Raw genomic sequence first — 20,691 nt, forward strand, 5'->3', positions numbered from 1 at the left:
AAGTATGAGCATCTAGAAAGCAAACCTCCTGAATTTGCAAGTCAGGAAACAGGACCAGAGGCCAGCTGGCGGGCTTGGAGTCCCGTGGCTGGCTACCTGGAAGTCCCAAAGCCTGAAGGGGTCTGTGCAGGGACAGTTTCCTCAGGAGGGTCCCTGGGGTGGTGGCACAAGGCAGTTGCTGATGCTGTCAAGCAGACTCATGGCCAGGAGCTGGGGTGCCCTGGATGACCGCAGGTGCTTCCTGAAGGGGCCCCCGGGGACAGGGGCCTCAGTGGCTCTTCTCTGAAGTCTCCTAGCATTTCCACGGGGCAGTTCACCCCGAGGACTGTCCCCTCTCAGTCCTCCAGTCTTTGGGACTCAGGAAGAAGACTGATTCTTCCCCTCCAAGAACTGGGAACCCGTTCTCAAGGTTGGTTGGTTTTTAAAGAATTGGTGACCATCCACATTTTCTCCTGAGGTCCTCTGAGCTGCTTTTTTTCCTTTAAAATGACTCCAGCATCACAAGACAGGTTGAATCTACCATCTTGTTTGAGCAGCCAGACCTTTATCAAATTAGAATAATGAACGAGGACAGGAAGGGGGAAAAGATTTTCATTGTTTTATTTTTAGAAACATGATACTTATGTGAATCACGTGACCAGTTTTGACAAAAGCCTCTTTAGGTTTAAAAGTGCATTTGCAATTAAAACTATATTAAAAAATAGCACATAAATTCACATACTTTTTTTTTTCACTTCCTTTTAAAACAGGGAATAACCTGGGGATTTTTTTGTGTTTTCTGGCAGAAACTTCAGGTTTTTCAAGGAGGTCAGAGAGTGAAGGTCAAGATTGATGACTTCTGGGGACAGGTTAAAGGGAGCTACATCGAGCTGGGCTGCTCCCATGTGGGAAGCTCTGGAGACGCTGAACAGGTGTGAATGGGCGTCGAGAGGCTGGACACAGGTCCTTCTGCCGCCTGTGCCCTGTCGCACCCTCATGGTTCCTCTGGGGGCTGAAGAATCTCACCTTCGGTGCTCTCTCCCTCCTCAGGGTCTCTGTTCAGAGCTGTGCCCTTTGGGGCACTGCTGACCCTCAGTCCCAATTTCCACCATCCCATGTGACCAGGAGGGGAGCCGTGGACCCAAGGATGCTGTGGCCTGCTGGCTTTCACTCGCCCTGCTGCCGGGGCTCAGGCGGGTGCTGGACGCCATCTGGGAGCAGCCCTGCGGGGATCGGCGTCCACTGCTCCAGGGTCCTCCGGGATTGAGATGTGCCTCTCCTGGTGGTCACGGCTGTGGCTGTATCCTATGGACCTGGACCTGCGGCCCATACCCGCGACTAGCAGCCTGCAGTCACCGCAGCGCTCCCCTCCCGCCAGATCCCTAGGCTGCCTGAGACTCAATGCGGCAGTACATTTGGAAAACAGACAGCTCCAAGCCACGCTCCTGCCTGGTGTTGTCCCGATGACCCCAGGCCACCGAGGTAGGCAGTTGGAAGTCCCTGTGTAGCATTCGGGACTCTTTTGAATTCTTTTGAGAGTTCAGGGCTGGACTGAGGGAGTGTGACCGTCACTGTTGGCATCAGCCTGGCCCTGGGCATCAGCCCAGCCTCTTCCTCTGACTCTGGACACTGAGAGCCCTACTCTTCTTGCATGAGAGCCGGCAGTCAGAAAATGCAGTCTTGAGGACACCCGCAGCACGATGTCAGCCCATAGCACAGAGATGTAGGTTGGGCCCCAGGGCCACCCGGGACCTGCACCATGACCTTGAGACATGGCTGCTTCCTCCCATGGAAACAGGGACACTCCAATCCTAGAGGTGGTAGTGAAGCTTCTGGCACCTGCACACAGTAGGAGCTCAATAAACACCTACTGCTCAACCAGGAAAATGAAGCACAACATTCATTTCTGAAAAATATTTATTAAAAAACTAAAATGAATGTGGCAAAAAAACAAAAACAAAACAACCATACAACCAACACATACCTATAAATAGCAAGCATAAGACCCGGTGGTACCACTTTCCAACCGCAGACCTAGTCTTTCAACCAGCTAGTCTAGGAAGGAGGCAGAGGGAAGCCGTGTGTGTGTGTGTGTGTGTGTGTGAGAGACAGAGAGAGAGAGAGAGAGAGAGAGAGAGAAGGGGAGGGGGAGGGAGGGTCATTTGCACTAGTGGTAAGCGGAAAGTGAGAACTACCAACGGCAATGACCTGCTTTCCTCCAGGATGCCCAACCTGGGGTCAGGAGGGGACTCCTGTGGCCTGTCCTGGCTTTAATTGGCGATGGGGGCTGAAACAGTAAAAAGACAGGCAGCATCAGGAGAGGGCAACCTTAAAGCACCTTTAAAATATGGACCCTTCTGTGATTCGAGCCAGTAATTCTCAAACTTAATTGTTGAAAAGAACCACCCGGGGAGACTGAGAGCTCAGGGACCTCCAAACCTGCATTTCTAGGACAGTCCTCCCAGGGATCCCGGGATTCCACCTAGACTGGTCAGTCCTCCCAGGGATCCTAAGATTCCACCTAGATTGGTCAGTCCTCCGGGTTGAGAGATGCTGTTGAAATGTGAAAATGCATTAAGACATTTCCTGTCCCCTAAAAGCACAAGGGGTCTGCTGACCATCCCCCAGCTCTGGTCAGCACGGGGGACCAATGCAGGGAGGCAGGCGGGAGGCAGCCGCCCATCCTAACCCAGCCTCCAGGGCCCTGAGCAACCTGTCAAGTGTTCAGGAAGTAAGTACAATTTAACAAGAGAGTTGGTTTTAGGGGGCAGGACAGCCTCCAGTGGCTGCCAGGCAGCCCGTTCACCCAGTGGGATGAGCTGGCCGGGCCCGGCGGGAAGGCGCAGCTCCAAGTGAAGCGGGGTGATTGTGGGTCCTGACCTGTGAAGACACAGCGAATAAAACATCTATAAAAACTTTATTAAACACAGCGCACGCTGCCAGCGGCCTCAGCGGCTGTGGGGCTCACGGTGCTTCACGGACAGCACGTTGAGATAGTCACATTGATTCCCAGGTTCCCATTATCCGCAAAGAGATGTGCGATGGCTGTGTCGAAGACCAGGCAATCGCTGTTCACGATGGCCGCGGCCACGCCGTCGTGGATGGACCGGGGCGTGGCCTCCCAGGTCAGTCTCCGCCGGTTGCTGTTTAGCTCCAGCCGGTAGGCGAAGTTCTCGGCCTGCTTGCGGGTGCCAATGAGCAGCACGATGGCGAAGAACTGCTGGTGGCCCTCGTACTTCTCCTGCTTCTCCAGCACCAGCATGAAGTGGTGGCCGAAGCAGGACTGCATCATCACCCAGTCCACGGCCCCCGGCAGGTTGATGTCCGTGGCCAGGAAGACAATGTCCTCCCCCTGCAGGGTGGTGATGCTCTTGTGGGCGTGCATGAGGTGGGACATCACGGCTTCCAGCGACCCCTGCCACTTGCAGGAAGCTCCAGGACACGGGCAGGAGTAGGGACGGTATTCACAGATGTCCTCGTGTTCCGGCTTCTCTGTGTGGTGCAGGGTCAGGGAGCAGCCCGTGGTGGCATACTGCAGAGACGGAGAGAAGCACACAGGTCACTACACCTTCTTCAGCATCTGCTGGCACAACCCCGAGCCCTTGCCCCACTCGGGCTTCCTTCCTTGCCTGCACTCCTGTCTCAACTGAGGGGTTGGCATGAGTGCATACAGGAGGCCACAGATTCGGTTCCCATATGTCACCAACAGTGTCAAGCACAAGGGCCTGACCTGAGCCAGGAATGTCCTGCTCCCCAGGCCCACCCCCATTCCAATGCTACTAAAAGATGAGAATTAATGTTCTTTTACTACAGTGAACACATTGAGAAGCCAACCTGGCTTTCCTCTTATTGTTTGTGAGTCTGTTGTTTGTTTTTATATTAAGGATTGAGCCCGGGGGTGCTTAACCACTGAGCCCCAGCCCCAGCCCTTTTATTATTTACTGAGAGACAGGGTCTCGTGACGTTGCGTAGGACCTCACTAAGGTGCCGAGGCTGGCATTGAACTTGTGTTCGTCCTGCCTCAGCCTCCTGCTCTGCTGGGATCACAGGGCACCACTGCGCCAGGCTTCCCCCCACCCCCACCCCACCGGGATTGCTTTGGGGGGAGCATTGGCATTAGACTAGTTTTCACATAATGACACATTATTTCTGTGACTCCCTCTATCCCTTCCTGGCTTGAACTGGTGACTGGCAGGTGGGCCACGCGGAAGGCTGCCCTCTGGGCACTGCAGGCCTGACCAGGCTAGGGCAGAGGAAGGTGGAGACCCTCCACACCTCGCCTTCCTATCTGCACCCTTCCCCAGGGCACTCTGTCCCTTCTCTTTGGGTGGAAAGAAAGCTCAGCTGAGCGCTCCTTGGATATCACAGAAGACGGCTCATTGCAGGGTCCCAGCCAGGGGCTGCCTACTGCCCAGCCAGCCTGCCCAGGGCCAAGGGCCATCATCTCTATGAGGGGCAGGGCAGCACCCGCAACAGGCCCTGAGAGCGGGGATCGAGGAGCTGACTGTCACCGCTGCCCTGGGACCTCACAGGGTGGAAGGAGAGCAACTCCTCCCTCACACTCGGGTGACATTTCCAGGAAATAAGTCACCCCATCCTAGGAAGACCTCTCTGAAGGGAATTATACTTCTGCTCCCAACCTTCCCAGGAACAACAAAGCAACTCCTAGACACCAGAGGAGAGTCAGCCTGCAAGAGACATGCAGAGAGCCTGCAAGAGACACTGCAGAGGACTGTCCTGTTGTCATACAAGAAAGAAGAAGCCAGAGTCACCCTGCAGGTGAGCCCAGGGCCTGGCCTCAGACCTCGGGGTAGAGCGCAGGTGAAGGTGAGGAGCCTGGCTGCTGCCCAGGGACACGACGGCCGACACCAAGCAGGGGAAGAGCCAGGCCATCTTCTAAGATGCTGTGTCTGATTGCTAACAGAGCAGCACCCTCCTGTGTCAGCCTCTCCCTACCCGGTGTTACGAAGTGGCCCCTTACAAACTGGGAGTAGGTCAAATTCAAAGCTTTGTGGTTTGAACGTTGTCACCAGAAACAAGGAGGTTCTGAGCCCTGTCTCTGTGCAGGAGGCCAAGCTACAACCCCCGAGAGGGCAGGCGCGAAGCCCACAGTCCCACTGCTGGGTGTCCAGTCTCCTCAACCAGCAAAGAGGATTCCAGAAGACAGCCGGCTCCTTCCGCCCACTACTACCTCCCCATTACCTCACACAGATTATAGCCTTCAACAGGGACCGGCAGAAAGAACCCGCTGTTACCCGCTTTGCTGATAGGGTCTGCTTGTTCATGTTTTGGAACCATAAACTAATTTTAAAAGCCTGGATATAAATAAAAAAAAAAAAAAAACAGAAGGAGAAACAAATTTACCCATGTATATTTACACACTCTGTTACTAACTTTGTAAAGCTCAAAAAAAAAACAAGTCCCTGTTAACTGTGTTTTTAAACCTGGGGCGCGGCTGGGAGTCCAGAGTTCTTGGATGTCCCTGTGTGAGAGGCGGGCGAGGCCCTTCTGTCCAGAGCCTGGCGTGGCTTGTGGCTCGGGCTGAAAAAGGCCCTCGGTATTTGGATGCAAAGACGTGTCAGCATGGGCTGTTGATCACAGCTACCCAGGAATAACCCAGGAGTGAGAGGGACTCTGCCGGGGGCACCCAGAAATTCCCCCAGGCCTCCCCCACTCCACGTTAGGGTCTCACCATTCGCCACAGATATTGACCCCTGGTGATGGTTTCAGAACTTTCCCCACCCAAGCAGGAGTATTTACATTCTGAATTATGGTTTTGCCTTAAAAGTTGCACATTCAACTATTCTTTGAACCCAAATATAGACAGCAGGGGACCTCCCCTAATGACACAAATAGAGAAAGCATTACGTTGCATTTGTGAGGACAATGACCCTATGAAAAAAGACCTTGCTACAGCGCTCTTCTCTTAGACAAACATACTTCTAAAGGCCTGTGCTTACTCTGCTGTTTCTAAACAAGCAGACCTTTAATCCATTTCTCCTCTCCATGGGGGGGGGGGCGTGTCTCAGGACCCCGGGGGCCACTTTAATGACAACTGGATTAGAGCTGTTGTCTCAAAGGGAAGCCCTAACCTGCACACTCACAAGGGCCATGTTTCTGACTGAGGCTTGGAGCCACTCTGGAACCCAGTCTAGAGCATGCAGGATCCCCTCCACTGGGGCGCCCACCCAGGGATCATAGAGGAGTTGAGGGGCCTGTGGATTCTCTGAGTCTGCATGTAAAACTGCCTAGGTGCCTCTGAGCAGTCAGCCCAAATCTCCTGGGGCCCTGGCCTGGGGTTTGTATTTTCTTGAAAAGCTTCAAGGATTTCTGAGGGTTGCCAGGGCTCTGAACCTCTATGGCATGCAGTGGGAATAAGCTGTGGATCCTCCAATAGTGGTATTTCCAGTAGGAAAGGACCATATGCTGCAAGAATAAAGAATTCAAAGACAGTTGTCCCCCTTTATCTGCAGTTTTGCTTTCTGTGGTTTTGTTACTTGCAGTCAGTTGTCCAAAATTATTAAATGGAAAAGTTCCAGAAATATACAACTCATAAGTTTAAATTGTGCACATTTCTGAGCAGCATAATGAAATATAGCATGATCATGCCATCATTCAGGGTATCCATGCTGTATATACTATCCACCCAACACTGTCAGGCTTAGTGATCCAGGATCACTTGAAGCAGATAATCTTCCTCCTGATGTATTTTCAGAAGATCAAAAGTAGCCTAATGGGGTTGGGGTTGTGGCTCAGCGGTAGAGCGCCCACCTAGCACATGTGAGGACCTGGGTTTGATCCTCAGCACCACATAAAAATAAATAAATAAAATAAATGTATTGTGTCCAACTACAACTAAAAAAATAAATATTAAAAAAACAGCCTAATGTAAAGTCACAACCTCTCTGCCATTCACCTCACTTTATCTAAAGTACTGTATCATCTGATATCACTACAAGAAGGGTGAGAACAGCATAGTAGGCTACATTCACATATTTTTTGACAGTATATTGCTATAACTGTTCTATTTGATATTTAGTTATCAATCTTCCACTATACCTAATTGATAATTGAATTTTATTATGGGTATGTATATACAGGATAAGACAGAAGTGCAGAAACCTCATGACACTACCTCCCCAGCCTCCCCTAGGGGTGTGGGACGTGTTCCTAGAGGATAAGCCGGGGAAGACAGTACATCACAAATACTGTCCAACACAGGAAGACTGAGCAGGGCAGGCGGCGGGCTGTCTCAGGCGGGATGGGTGAGGAGGGCAGTAAGGAACACGTAGCTGTGGACAAAGAGCATGGAGCGGTCCTACCTAGTTCTGGGCAGGGGGACAAAGCTTAAGGCAGAGGCAGGTCAGGCTGGACACACAGCTGGTTCATTTAGGTTTCTCTCTGATAGCACCATGGGTGCACTATGGGATGGGACAGTTTGCAGCATCCCTGGTCTCTATCCGTTAGATGCCAGTAGCAACTGCCCTCTGCCCCTCAGCTGTGGCAACCAGGAGTGTCCCCAGGCGTGGCTCTATGTCCCTAGTGGGCAAGCCTGCCCCAGCTGAGAACCACCGATTTCACTGAGAACACTGATCTCTTCTGATGAACAACAACACCTGGCTTCTGAGAAGCCCCCTTCACCGCTTCAGGAGGGGCCAATGCCAGAAACCAGGTTGGGCTGGTCACCACTGACCAACAGGCACCCCAGGGCCCCTGGGGAATGCCAGCCCTGGCTGCAGAGCAGGATTGCTTCCCAAGCAAGGAGGTGGCCAGGGAGCAGGTTCTGCCTGTTTTTCAGACGAGACATAGGAGGCTCAAGAATGTGGTCACTTGTGGTCATACGGGGAGCATAGCCCAGCATGCCCACGCTCGTCCAGTGCGCCTCCTCCGAACACACCAGCTTGGGAGTCAAAGAAGCAACATTTTGGGAAAAAGGAACAGAACCAATGTGCATCTGCCTTTACCTTCTGCCCGGACCAGCACACACCCAACCTGGGGCCCACAGATGTGCCGCTCCTGGGTCTGCAGGACAGGAGCCCTGGGAGCTGCAGGGTGGGAGCCCCAGGCCCTCTAGCCTTCTCCTGCATCTGGCAAGAAAGTCCCTCCTCCCTCCCCCATGCTGGGTAGGGCTTGCCCCACCTCATGAGGGGCCAGAGGCCTCCTGCCCTTGGGCTCAGGAGGGCTTCCTCTGGGAGCCCGTTCCTCACTGTGCCTCTCCTTACCGAGAGAAAGTAACTGGGTTGCAGAGGGCTGTGTGTCCTGGGACACATCACAGCTAGAATGAGCTCTCTCCCTAGGGAACCGGCACTTGTTCCCCTGGGGAAGGGGCTGGTTTTAAGTAAAGCTCCCAAAAGAGAAAAAAGAAAAGGAAGATGGATGGATCAGGAAGGGCGAGAGAGCAAGGAGGAGAGGCTCAAAGAATCAGCAACGCCACTGAACCCACACTGTCTCCAGAGATGTCCCGGCTGCAGTGGCTCCAAGGCCCTGGGCAGCATCCTGCCAGGGAATGGCACTACATGACCTGGGGCCTCATTTAAGTCTCTTCAGGGGGCAGTAGTTCCATGCTCTTCCTGGGCATGGGGCCTGCAGGTCCTGTTCAACCTGGAGTGTGGGGAGGGCTTGTCTCTTCACACACAAATACACATAATGAGGCCCTTCGGAACAGTCGGCATGGGCACCTGTTATTTACCTAATAAACAGTCACAGCACATTTGTTTATGAAATGAGCACAAAGCAACATGGCCCTTCTTAGCTGGAGTAAAGGTCATGGTGCTGAGGGCGCAGGACAAGTCATTCAGTGACTCAGATTCCGTGCAGTTCAGGAACAACTGGCTGAACTCCAACAGCCAACACTCCATCATGAGGTGCCAGCTCCGGAGCGTCTCTGGGGACTGTGAGGTAACCACCTGCTCACCTCCTAGGAAACAGCTGAAGGATCAGCAAATCTGCCAGGGCCTCAAAAGAGAATGTGTTTTTCTCCGACAAGAAAACAAAACCAAAAAACCAAAACACAATTGATATTTTGTTGCTGATGCCCATAAACTTTTGAATTAAATCCAAGAAATGACCTTGGACGAGGCAAAAGCAAACAGAGCTTCCCTCTGATCTAAATAAGCAGTAATGACCACAAAAAGGCACATCAGTGTCTGAATGCAATGCATGACCCTGGCCTAGGAAGCCAATGGCACGAAAGGACGCACTAAAGGAAGTAACTGGGCTGAAATGGGACGTGACTGTGGATCAGACAATCAAGTGTGTACTCTGTGTCAATTTCCCAATTTTGATAACTGCTATAATTACATAAGAAAATGTCCTTGTTTTTAGGAGAAAAACAGGGAAGGATTTAGGGGCAAAAGGGCAGGATGCTTGTAATTTACACCCAAATGGTTTGAAAATATGTATATGAGCAGAGAGCCCACAGACGATAAAGCTAAGAAAGGAAATAACTTGTGAATCTGGATAAAGGCTATTTGGGAATCTTTGGTACTATTATTGCCACTTTCCTGTAAGTCTGAAATCATATCAAAGTAAAAATGTATCAGAGAATTCAGGGACTAAGTCAGAAATTTGTACTTCATGGGATAGAGGTCTGTTGGTTCAATGAATTCAGCTTTCCCATCTTTTTTAGTTTTTAAAGAGAAAATATACATTTAACTACACGTCCATGTGTAAATGCAACCAGTTAACAGTTTTTCTTTTGCTAGAGGTTCTCTGGGGTTCATTTTGGAAATCGAAACAGCTTTGCAGGGAAGACACACATTGTTACAATAAGCAACCCTTCTTTGGTCCTCGTAGAGCACAGGCATTGCCACTGTCCTGGGATCCTGCCAAGGGGCTGTAGGCAATTGGCCAGTCTGTGGCCTGGGCAGGTCCTCTGGTAACAGTTTCACTTCCTGCCACCCCTTGTATCCCAAGGCAAATTCCGGCTCCATTCTGTCCTCATCTGATCCGTGAGCTCTGGGGGTCAAATGGAGCATTAGGGGGGTGAACCCAGAAATGAAAGTGGGGGTGTGAACCGAGGGTGGACGGGAGGCTGGGCTCCTCACGGTTCACTTATCACGTGTGACCAGCAGGGAGCAGGGGAGCCTGGCGGGGCCTCCATCTTCTCCACTTCCTGCAGACGCATGCAGCTGGGTGGCTGCTAACCGGTTGGGACTCACGTTATCACGTTAAACTTACAGCTCGCCGCTTCTGAAAGCCAAGCTAGAGCTTCTGTGGCTGAGAATGTCCACCTGCCTCTTGCTATCGTGGGTTTTCCTCCCATTGTTTATGGATCTATTAATTTTGCTTAGATTCGGTGTGACTTACAGACGGATTGCTTCTTGCCCACCCAATATTTGTTGATAGATGAACACTATGTTTATCTGATGATGACAAAGTGTTCACCATGTTAAATCTCCTTTATTAAGTCTCACTCTAGAACTTAGCATTTAAAAAAATCCAATATACCGTGGGGTGTGGAGAAGACTGCTTACTTTTTATTTAGATTTCAGACACAACGGGTTTGTCTGTCCCCCCTCGATAAAGGGGCTTCACGTTTTATTGACATGGCCTCTTGTTGTTTACAGCTCTTCTGAAACCTTACAGGGACCAGGGACACCAGCACTGCTCTTCTCTTGATGGCTCTGTGCTCCTCAGCTTTCTACAGAGCCGTGAGAACCCAGGAAAAGCCATGATCAGAACCCAGTATCCTCTGTGACCTTGAACCCCCCTCTGTAGCTCACCCTTGACTCCTATGAACAGTGGAAGACCCGTGGCCTCAGGTCAGCCAGTCTCACCTGGGCAACAGGAGAAAGTCAAACCTCTCGAGTGACTTGATTGTGATACTGGGCCTGCTGCTGTCTGCAGCCTCCCACCTAGGACCCCAGCATATCTTCATCTCACTCACTGTGAAGTCCTCACCTCCACTCCGAGGCCACGCGGGGAGATGCCTATCTACCTGTGGCACAGCAACGGTTTTACAGATAATAGTAGGAGAGGACGATATTACTCAGCACCAGGACTGCAAAAAGCATCACCCTGCAGTGGTGAGAGTCACGTACTGATAACTCAGAATTTTCTTCTTGGGAAAGTAATCAAATTAAAATATTGGGCTCAAAAATTTACCCAAGAACATCGACGTCCCAGGAGCAGCAGACAACCTTCTTACTGAAGGGGGTGTTGGTGGAAGGCCTGGGTCTGACAACTATCACAGACACTGGAGAACACCTTGTCACAGGGGCAGGGTGCCTGTGGTCTCACAGAGACTCTCAGGATGGCAGGGGTTTATTTTTAATCTTTGCAACTGTAAACAAAAGTTGACTTTTGACCATGCATGCTTCTCATTTGACCACAGCCAGAGTCAGCAACACCCACACGTTGTCTTGGGAAACCAGTTTTGTGAGGTCCCTTCTGAGAGTACGCTCCAGCAAAGGATAGGAATGGCTGGGATCAAGGGCTTTCTGCTGAGCCGCAAGAACCCTGCCCACCCCACATGCCAGGCTCCCACCCGCATGGTCGCTTAACTGCCCTGACACGCCTTCCAACAGCGCCCTTCCTCTGCAGTCCTTCCTTCTTGACTGAGCAGTGAATTCCCCAGAAGACTTCAATGGTAGGGTTGTCACATTTGCAAATAAAATGACAAGATGTCCAGCATCTGCCAGGCAATGTCTGGGATATGCTTGTTCCTCCCCATTTATGTGTTGCTTATTTGGAACTCAAATTTAACCAGCACTCTGTGTTTTACCTGGCAACACTTAAAATAAGAGGGCCCTTCTGATACCATAGCCAGCTGTCCCTGCAAAGCCACCACCTGAGTCTGGAACAGAAAGGTGAGTGGGCAGCAGGTGAGTGGGCAGTAGGAAAGGCTTGAAGCAGAAAAGACATTGTAAGCCAGGTACAGTGGCCACACTTGTAATTCCAGCCGCTCTGGAGGCTGAGGCAGGAGGATCAGGAGTTCAAAGCAAGCCTCAGCAACTTAGTGAGGCCCTAAGCAAGTCAGTGAGACCCTGTCTTTAAATAAAATATAAAATAGGGCTGGGAATGTAGCTCAGTGGTTAAGGTCCTCGGGTTCAATCCCCAATGCAAGGCACACAACATCCCACAGCAACCCGCCAGCCCCTCCACATCACCCACCAGGACCCTCCACCCTTTCTTCATGGCAAACTCCTGCTCAATCTTCGGATGGGGCTGGCACCACCACTTCAGAGAGACCTCCAGGCACCTCTGTTTCTTCCCTCTGAAAAAGTTCTGCTGCCCCATTGGCACATCTGCTGCCACCTCAGGCACAAAGTTTTGGGAGGACAAGGCAGCTGAGCAGAAGCACTGGCTGGCGAGGCACATGGGCCGCCGGGCTTCCCAGGCAGGGGTGGGTTTGGTTAAAAGGTGGTGGGGCTGGGTATAGCTCAGGGCACGGCACTTGCTCAGTATACACGAGGCCCTGGGTTCCATATCCAGCTCCAGGGAAAGATATATGGGTAACCAGCAGTCCCTGATTCTGGCCTGAGGACAATGCCAGCAGTGGGGAGCTGGGAAGCCACCTGCACTCCCCAGAACCATAAAGAAACCCACTTCACTCCCCAGAGCGCAGGTTCTGCATGTGCCCTGCAGGTCCATCCTAATTCCAGGAATTTGTCCTTAGGAAATGTTTATTTTCTTGTGCACAATGATTCTGTTATTGTGGAACTTTTTTTCTCGATCACAGTAAAAAAAAAAAAAAAATAGAAATGACTTATGTGACCTCAAATGTACCTTGATTAAATAATTCTGGTGCCGTTATGGAATTCTGGAATTACAGCATCACATAACCATTAGACACGGCCTTACAGATTTTCTATCACTGTAGAACAGCAGTCACAATGTATAAGATGAAAAAAACAGGCTATGAAACAACAGTACATTAGGAGTCTTCATTTTACTGCTTTTTGTTATTGTTTGTTGGGAAAACTTCACTGACATACAAGTTTGCAGGACATATGTGAAGTGCTATAGTGGGTTTTTTTTTCTTGACAGGGGAGGGCAGTTATAAGGAATTTTAAGTTTACATTACTTTCTATATATCCTACATTTAAAAATAATGTCATGACTTTAAAAAGCATATGCTATAATGTGTGAAATAAAATATACAGAGTATAATACATGCATTTTTAAAACCTGGTTAATCAAACCAGGCTTTCCCTTTTAGGAGTATTAAAGAAATGAGGTACAGTCTTGACGGCAACCATCCAACGCCAGGGGACAACCTACCTAGCTCTGTGGAAGCCCTTGAGGATGAGGAGGAGGGACAGGAAGTCCGGGGGCAGAAATAAGAAATGAGCCTAGGCCTGACCTCAGGCATTGGCCACTCTCCCCTTACGAGTTTCTAACTGCGCACATGCACTGAATGCCAGGGCTGTGCCAGGCACTCTGCAAGGCTTCCACCACACTGGTCCTCACAACAATCCTATCGCAACCCCATTTTACCAGTGAGGCACCAAGGCTGAGAGGCCACCAGATAGCTTGAGGGGCTGGACCAGAAGGCAGGAGTAGGACCTGTAAGCAGGGAACCAGTGACCAAGATACCACCTCTGTTGAGTGAAAGTTTGAAAGAGTGCGTCTCTACAAGGCAGAGAAACTTGGGCCCCACAGATGCTACAGTCTAAGGAATCATGACGTAAAATGTTCACCAAACTGGGAATGAGGGGATTGCAGTTTTGTGGTTTTCAAGGAATAGAGAAAGACCCGGGCATCTGGGGTGACGGTGACGAAACCCTGCTGGAGTTTGCAGTGTCTCTCCTGAGCCTTGGAAAGTACACATTGAACATAAAGCCATCTTTGATCAGGAAAACGTCCTTATTTTCCCTTTTCTGGAACCACAGTCTGTGTGTGTGACCAGGCCCTGCACAAGCCACCAGCAACACACGTGGCTCTGAAGACTGGCTTTCAGCATAGCCAGTGTGCACCTACTGTGTGGTCCTTTCAAGGAGTGAGGACCTTACGGGTTTTAATAAGAAATGCTATTTATTGTAAATTTTGTCAGGGGCACAAATGTGTCCCTTAAGCCGCTGGCCCTGAGGTTTTCTACAGTCACACAGTGCTTTCTAGGGGCTTTTAAAAAGGGCTCTGGTGCAGAAGCAGGGAGCACCTAACACACACTCAGGCTGGCACTTTCCAGGCCAGACTGGCTAGTCAGACGTTTTGGTTCCTCTCCATCCTGCTTGTAGGAAGGACCAACTGTAATGCAAATTCACTCCAGCTCCAGGTCGTGGAGCCCTGTGAAGGCTCTGGCCCAGGATGTGTTGATGTGTCGAGTTACATTTTAGTCTGATACATAATATTCTTGTGCTTCTGTTCTCAATTTTGAATGCCACATTGCCAGTTTTGCTCTTTAAAACCTTGAACCTTGGTGCTAATGTGGCTCCTCGTCCTGACAGCACATTCTATGCTCTTACAGGCAACCTGTCAATTTCAAGCAGCAGTGAGGGCCGCAGAGCCAGTCTCCTAAGTGGCCATGCCTTTGGGGGGCTTCTGAGGTTAAGAAGAGATCTTGGAGACTGTTTGGACTCACCGCTATCTCCTCAGACTTTGAGGTGATCACCCATCACCTCAACAGTACCCTAATTCCACCCTCCCTCCTGTGATCAGGGAGGCCGAGGCCCTGGACAGCACTTCTGATCTGGCCTCAGAGCACCCAGCGCCAGGTGGGATCACCCTTCTTTACCACAATGAAGGAACGACTCAGGCTCAGGCTCAGGCAGCCCGTGACTGGACAAAATCAGACAAAGCCAGGACCTCGAGAAGCCAGCTCCTGTCTGCTGTCTGGGACCCTTATTAGATTCCAGAACTTTAGAGTGAGAAAGAACCTTGATATCATCATTTAGCTCTTCTCCTAAAGACCCATGGGTGCAAAAAATAAACTGGCTGTCTAAAGTCAAACATCCAGTCACCAAGACAACAGCTGAAGACTCTGGATGGCCAAGTCGAACATTCTCTTGGCAAGGAAGGAAAAGAGAAAACAAGAAATAAAACCCCAATTTTCAGTTCCAAAGTTCACGTATGATAAGAATCGGAGGAGAAGCTGTAGACTCAGTGAATGCTTTCTAGAAGACCAATGGGAGCTTGTTCTCGGCAGCTGGAATTTGGCCTGCAGACATGGTTAGTTTGGGCGGCAATGGCAGGCAGGTGCTGGCTCTACCTGTGGATTTGGCCCATGCTGGTAAAAAAATTTAAAAATATTTAACATAAGAGTTCAGATTTCTGGGATTTTGGTGAAAAATTATTAAAAATTGTAAAGGTCTGGCATGGTTCCATTTGCATCCCCAGGTGAAGGAGGGCTGCCTTCTCGGTGGGAGTTTCTGTGATGAGGTCTTACTGTGTTGACCAGACGGTTTGGAACTTGTGGGCTTGACTGATCTCCAGTGATCTCGCCTCAACCTAGGGTTATCCTCCTTGGAGGGCACAAGTTCTCTGGCTTCCCACCACCTGCACTGCTCCTTGAGGTCCCCTGCCCTGAGGCCATGTGTCACACACCTCTCCCGGGCATACCCTTTCCCTTCCGGCACTCTCAATTGCTCTCTACTGGACCAGTGTTGGCCCTCACTGAGGGTCTGGAATCATTCAGCCAGGTTGAGTGACCCTGCATGGCTTTTTTTTTTTTTTTAAACAATATCACCACAATCTAACTACAGGGCAGAGTTGTCTGGCTGAGGCGTCCATATTCAATTCATACTTTGAAGACATGCTACCAGAAACCTTTAAAGAGGACAGAGAAACAGTGGAAGAGACGCGTGGGGAGGCACGTGGGCTGGGGTGTGCAGAGAAGCCCAGGCCCATGGCGGGAGGCACGGCGGACGGTGGAGCATGCTGAGCTATCCGCAGACACGTCGCCCTTCACTTTCCTACACCCACACCCACAGAGGGGGAGCTTCCTATGGAATGGGTTGTCAACACTCTTAGTCACAGAGTGCACTGTGGCCACCCAGGGGGAAGCTGGCTGACAGACACCCTTTTTGAAAAGCGGAGACCAGCTAACAAGGCAGGTGGCACCCTGTCTCAAAGGTGTGGCCACACTTGAGCCTTTAATTAAGTGGCCCCACACCTAGGTATTTGGCAACACGTCCATTTTTTGGCCATCGGAAGCACAACCAGCAGGGAACTGTGTTGGACCAGGCCGTCAGAGGCCTCTCTGGGGATCTCATCCACCAGATAGTTTTGTTACTACTATCAACCTGGAGTTGTGATTTGGACACTTGGGGTGTAAATTCAGATTCAAAATTTCTATTCAGTAAGGAGTAAAGTGCATTCCTGTGTGGGGAGACCAGCAGGGTTCACCACAGGGCCAGTGGCTCATGTGTGACATGACAAGTCAGTCCACCTAAGCACTCTGCAGGCATGAGTCTTCTCACGTGGGAGAAAAAAAAGCAAACTCATGAAAGCTGCCACATGCAAAGTAGCTGGCCCATGGAAGGTGCCTAGAGGCTGCCCTTAGCTCCCCTTTCTCCATGGATTGCTGGCCACACTTAGAAGTCCAGCAGTCAGGTATCTCCTTTAATAGTGAGGAAAGCAAGGACCCCAGAGGGGGTCTTTCAGGCAAACTGGGGCAAAACCATGCAGTTTTGGAGACCTGGGCTCTGCTACTTTACCCAACACTGGTAAAGGTGGGTAAATGGAATAAGCTGGCTCCTAAGGGAAATTTCAAGTGCAGGTGGGGATAGTGACAAGGCAGTCCCTAGGATTTCCAGGGGCTTGGCACTGCAGGCTGAAGGGTTTTCAGTTTGACACAGACCTTCATCCTTTCCTGGCCCACCCTTGCCAAAGCACGTCTCTTGGCTCATTGCTGGGCCTATTATACACTCAGAGTTGGCTTCTCCATACTAACTGAGAGCTGCCCTGCTAACCAGAGGTGAGGCATGCACACTTCACCTTCACAAATCTCACACATCTGCACCCACGAGATCGACCCCAAGGTCCATTCTAAGCATGGCTCCTGGTCTGTAAATGACAAGATGACCCTTTAAAGTTTCAGCTGGCAAAGTTGAAGCTGTGCCCAGCTGCATTCTTACAAAGACTTGCAAGATCACTGCCGTGTACACAGGACTCTCCCTGATTCCAAAGAGAACACTTTTCAAGAACGTTTTAGGACAGAAGACATGCTTCCCAGGAACCAGAGCCTAGGCACTCCCAGTGCAGCTCCACACTCCACAGGGCTCGACCGTTCCCCTCCCTTGCTCTTACGAGACTGGAATGCTGGAATGCTGGCGGGTGCCAAGTGCTCACCTGGGAACGGTAGAAGGCCATTTCTTCCAGGTAAGCAGTATAGGAGGAGGGCTTGAAAGCAGAGGAATTCACTAAGGTTGTCTGAAACCCCGCAGTCCAAACATGGATTCAAACCCTTATTTGAATATTCTATTTTAAACCTGGTTAGTGGCAGGGCAGAAGACGGAATTAATTCACTCATTGTACTAACTTAAGTCTCAGGCCTGAATTCTCTGGTGAATTATTTTTAATTTAAAAACAGGCTCTTGCCCTATTTAAAAAAAAAGAAAAAAGGCAGCACTGAGGAGAAACACAAGAGGCTAAATGGCTCCAAAGGCAAAAGTCACTTGTACAAGAGAAACTCATGTGTCTCCATGACAGTCTTTCCACCTCCAGGTTCAGGAAGTGACCTCTGCAGTGCAGCTGTGTTCTAAGGAGGCAAGAGACAGGTCAGTCTGTGCCACTGCTCCTGAGGAATTCTAAGTTGCGGATGGAGGTAAACAGATGTTACAATATAATCACATAATGTAATCACATAATGTAATATTAGGCCACCATTTAAAATACGACGAGGTTCCACTAGGTTTGATATAGAAGAAAATATATCAATTTAAAAAGCAAGTTGCACAAGGTATTTTTGGAGGAAAACTTATGTCTATGTATGGGTATAAAAAACCTTCAGACACACTGACATCCACCATCTATATTTAGCCTCAAGGGTGCAATGTACACAGGGCTCTAAGAGTCTGTGGAGACACACTTAACAGTGACAGGGAGGAGCAGGAGATTTTTAGTCTTTTCACTGTACTTTTCTTGTCTTTGGGGTCTTCATTTCTCACAAGGGCACTGGTAATAGGTGACGATTTAAACTAAAGAATAAAGTGACTGGCTTTAGAGAATGCTAAGGGTGGCTCCTGTGTGTTCCTGTTAAATGCCTGTGCTGACCCTCTGTGCTGACCCCCTGGGGACAAACACGAGGCCTTGGAAGGCCTAGGACAGGGAAAGGCGTGGCTGGCAGGGTTCTCTCTTTGCTGGAGGAAAACAGGCTCCAGGCACCCCACCACCACCACCACATTTTTTAAAGCTACACTCCCTAGAGCTCCCACGTGTCCGGGTGCGCAGACAGTGGAAGCAGGATCCAGGAGGAACCCACTACCAGCTGAGCGCCAGAGAAGGGTGAACCGAGCCGGCCCATCTCCCTTCTCAACCAGCTTCCCAGCGTAGAGCCAGCCCCGTGGAGCACATCCTGGCACAGATCTGCGGAGGTCGCAGGCTCTGGGCTGGGGGAGCTGCGCTGTGTTCCAACAACCAGCTAGAGCCAATTAATCTGGGGTCAGTGCTCAGACAAATGTCAATCCAGAGCAACTCCCCAAGTGGACAGGTGGTCACAGGGAGGGTGGACAAAGTGTAAACAGTTTTGGTCTTGTTTTTAAACGAGAGATACCATTCACCTCTTAGGGCCTAAGAGAGGGCTGGAGGACGGAGTTTCGGAAGATTGCCGGGCAGAAGTGCTCGGGCTGTCCCTGGGCTTACCTTGCAGGGAAACAGGACTGCCGAGGCCACTTTCTCCATAGCCAGATTCCTGATGCTGGGCGTCAGCGCGCCCCTGCACGTCGGGCAGCAGCTCAACTTCTGGCGGCATTGGTTACACACCAGGTGCCCGGCCTGGCACTGCAGGATGGGGGGCAGGACATAGTCAAAGCAGACCGGACACTCGAAGAGCGAGGTCAGCTCGTGGTGCTGCGGGGACACCGGGCCGGCCCCGCCGCCGCCGCCAGGGCCTGAGATCACCGCTGCCGCGGCGGGCACCGCGGACGAGCCGGGGCCCGCAGCCGAGATGGTGGCGGCGGCTGGGGGCGCAGCCGGGGACTGAGCGTGCTGGGTCTGCGGCGGCGGCGGCTGCTTGCTGCAGGGTTTGTTAGCGCTGGGGCCGGTGGAGGACGGGCGGCTCATCGCGCTCCGAACCAACCATGGAACTGCGGGCGCCTGCCTGCCGCGGGGCCGCCCGGGTCAAGGCGGTGCGCGCCCCGCGGGCGGCGGGCTCCGGGGCAACGCCACGGCGCCCAGCCGGGGACCCGGTGCCGGGACGATCGACCCAGGAAGGCGGAGTCTGGACTTTGCTGACGCTCTCTGCGGCCCCGGCACTATTAACGCCTCTCCGCCTCCAACCCCTCGCGGTGCCCTGCTCCCAGTGGCCTTCGGCCCCGAACCCGAGCGGTGCGGAGAGCCCCGGCCCACCAGCTTCTGGAGCGGCAGCTGACGCAAGCCCCGGGGGCGCGCGCGGACGTGACGCCTGGACACGTGTGCGACCGCCCAGGCGCGCGGGGACTGGCAGAGCCACCCTGCGCCTGGGCGCGGGCTCCGCCCGGCTCCAGCTGGCGGCGCAGGGGCCGCCTAGCGCCGGCGCTTCCTGCTCGCGCGGCCGCAGGGCCCGCCCCAGAGCGCGAGCCGCCTTTCCGGGCTGGACAGGGGGCGCCCTCGGGGAAGGCGTCGCCCAAGTCCTCTGGCCACACCCCAGGGAGCCTCGGCGACGCGTAGCCGCGGCTCAAACCAGAAGGGCAACTTGAGGCCGAGCGGGGGCGTGGCGGTGGGCGGGCCGGGACGCGAGCGGGCGCCGGCGCGGGCGTCCCCGGACAGGTCGCCACCCCCAGGGGCGGCTTTTCTCCCTTCTGTGTCACCGGGGGGCGCGGGGGACGCGTGCGACGCGGCAGCCGGGCCCTTGGTTTGGTCTGGACGCGCCGTACGACTGGACGCGAGCTGAGCGAGGGGCTCGGGACCTAGTCCTGAGCTGGTGGAATGACGCCGGGCCACGCCTCGGTCCTCCCCGCAGGGCTGGTGGAGGTAGAGGCCGCTCCTACCACCGCGAGCCTGGCCGAGGCTTCCTGGAATCGCGCGCCCGGCCTGCCTACCCGGCCGGGGAGGGAATCACGAACTGCCTGGTCTAGGAGAGGTCGCGATCCCTTGGATGCGGGAGCGTGGGTTGGGTTGAGGCCCAAGGCTCCAGCGGAACTCGCTGTGTCCTCCTGGTGGATCTCGCCCAAGTGTAGGCTTTGAGCGAGGCGTAGCGTTCGCCCTGCGCGCCGCGCGGAGGCGCTGGAGAGGGCGCGAGAGCCAGGGGCGCCCGTGCTCCGGAGGGTACGACTCCCACTCAGCTGCCTGTCAGAAAGTCTGCGCGAGCCTGGGCACTGAAGCCGGGAAGGGCTTCCTATGGGGATTCATTTCTTTATGGGAAAAACGAAGAGGAGGAGCGACCCGGTCAGCATGACTGGGTTGAAAGTGTGCCCTTCACATGCCATCTGTGTGACTTTGAGCAAGTTCTTCAACTTCTCCGGGTCTCGTTTTCTCATCTGCAAAAGTGAATTAAAACACCTGTCTTATAGGTGGGGTAGTGAGGATTAAATGCGCTTTTATATTGTCAAGCTCTTAGAACTCACCGGTCTCCGGGTTGTTTAAACATTAAGAAAATAGTAGTAAACATTTAATATTAATATTAATTAACAT

At 52.2% G+C, this 20,691-nt stretch overlaps 1 protein-coding gene and 1 long non-coding RNA gene across 2 annotated transcripts; both read right to left on the reverse strand.

Moving 5' to 3' along the window:
* Positions 1 to 2,877: 2,877 nt before the first annotated feature.
* Siah2 (siah E3 ubiquitin protein ligase 2) lies at positions 2,878 to 19,557 on the reverse strand. Its single transcript, XM_027933691.3, has 2 exons — positions 18,724 to 19,557; positions 2,878 to 3,511 (listed from the first exon to the last, which is right to left on the reverse strand). The coding sequence occupies exons 1-2, from the start codon at positions 19,141 to 19,143 to the stop codon at positions 2,954 to 2,956; spliced, it is 978 nt and encodes a 325-aa protein (XP_027789492.1). The 5' UTR covers positions 19,144 to 19,557; the 3' UTR covers positions 2,878 to 2,953.
* Positions 14,895 to 18,707, reverse strand: LOC114091276 (uncharacterized). Its single transcript, XR_003582489.2, has 2 exons — positions 17,212 to 18,707; positions 14,895 to 15,148 (listed from the first exon to the last, which is right to left on the reverse strand). It is a non-coding gene; the product is annotated as an uncharacterized lncRNA (long non-coding RNA).
* Positions 19,558 to 20,691: the final 1,134 nt, after the last annotated feature.

Source organism: Marmota flaviventris, chromosome 8 (genome assembly GCF_047511675.1).
Source record: "Marmota flaviventris isolate mMarFla1 chromosome 8, mMarFla1.hap1, whole genome shotgun sequence".
NCBI lineage: Eukaryota > Metazoa > Chordata > Mammalia > Rodentia > Sciuridae > Marmota > Marmota flaviventris.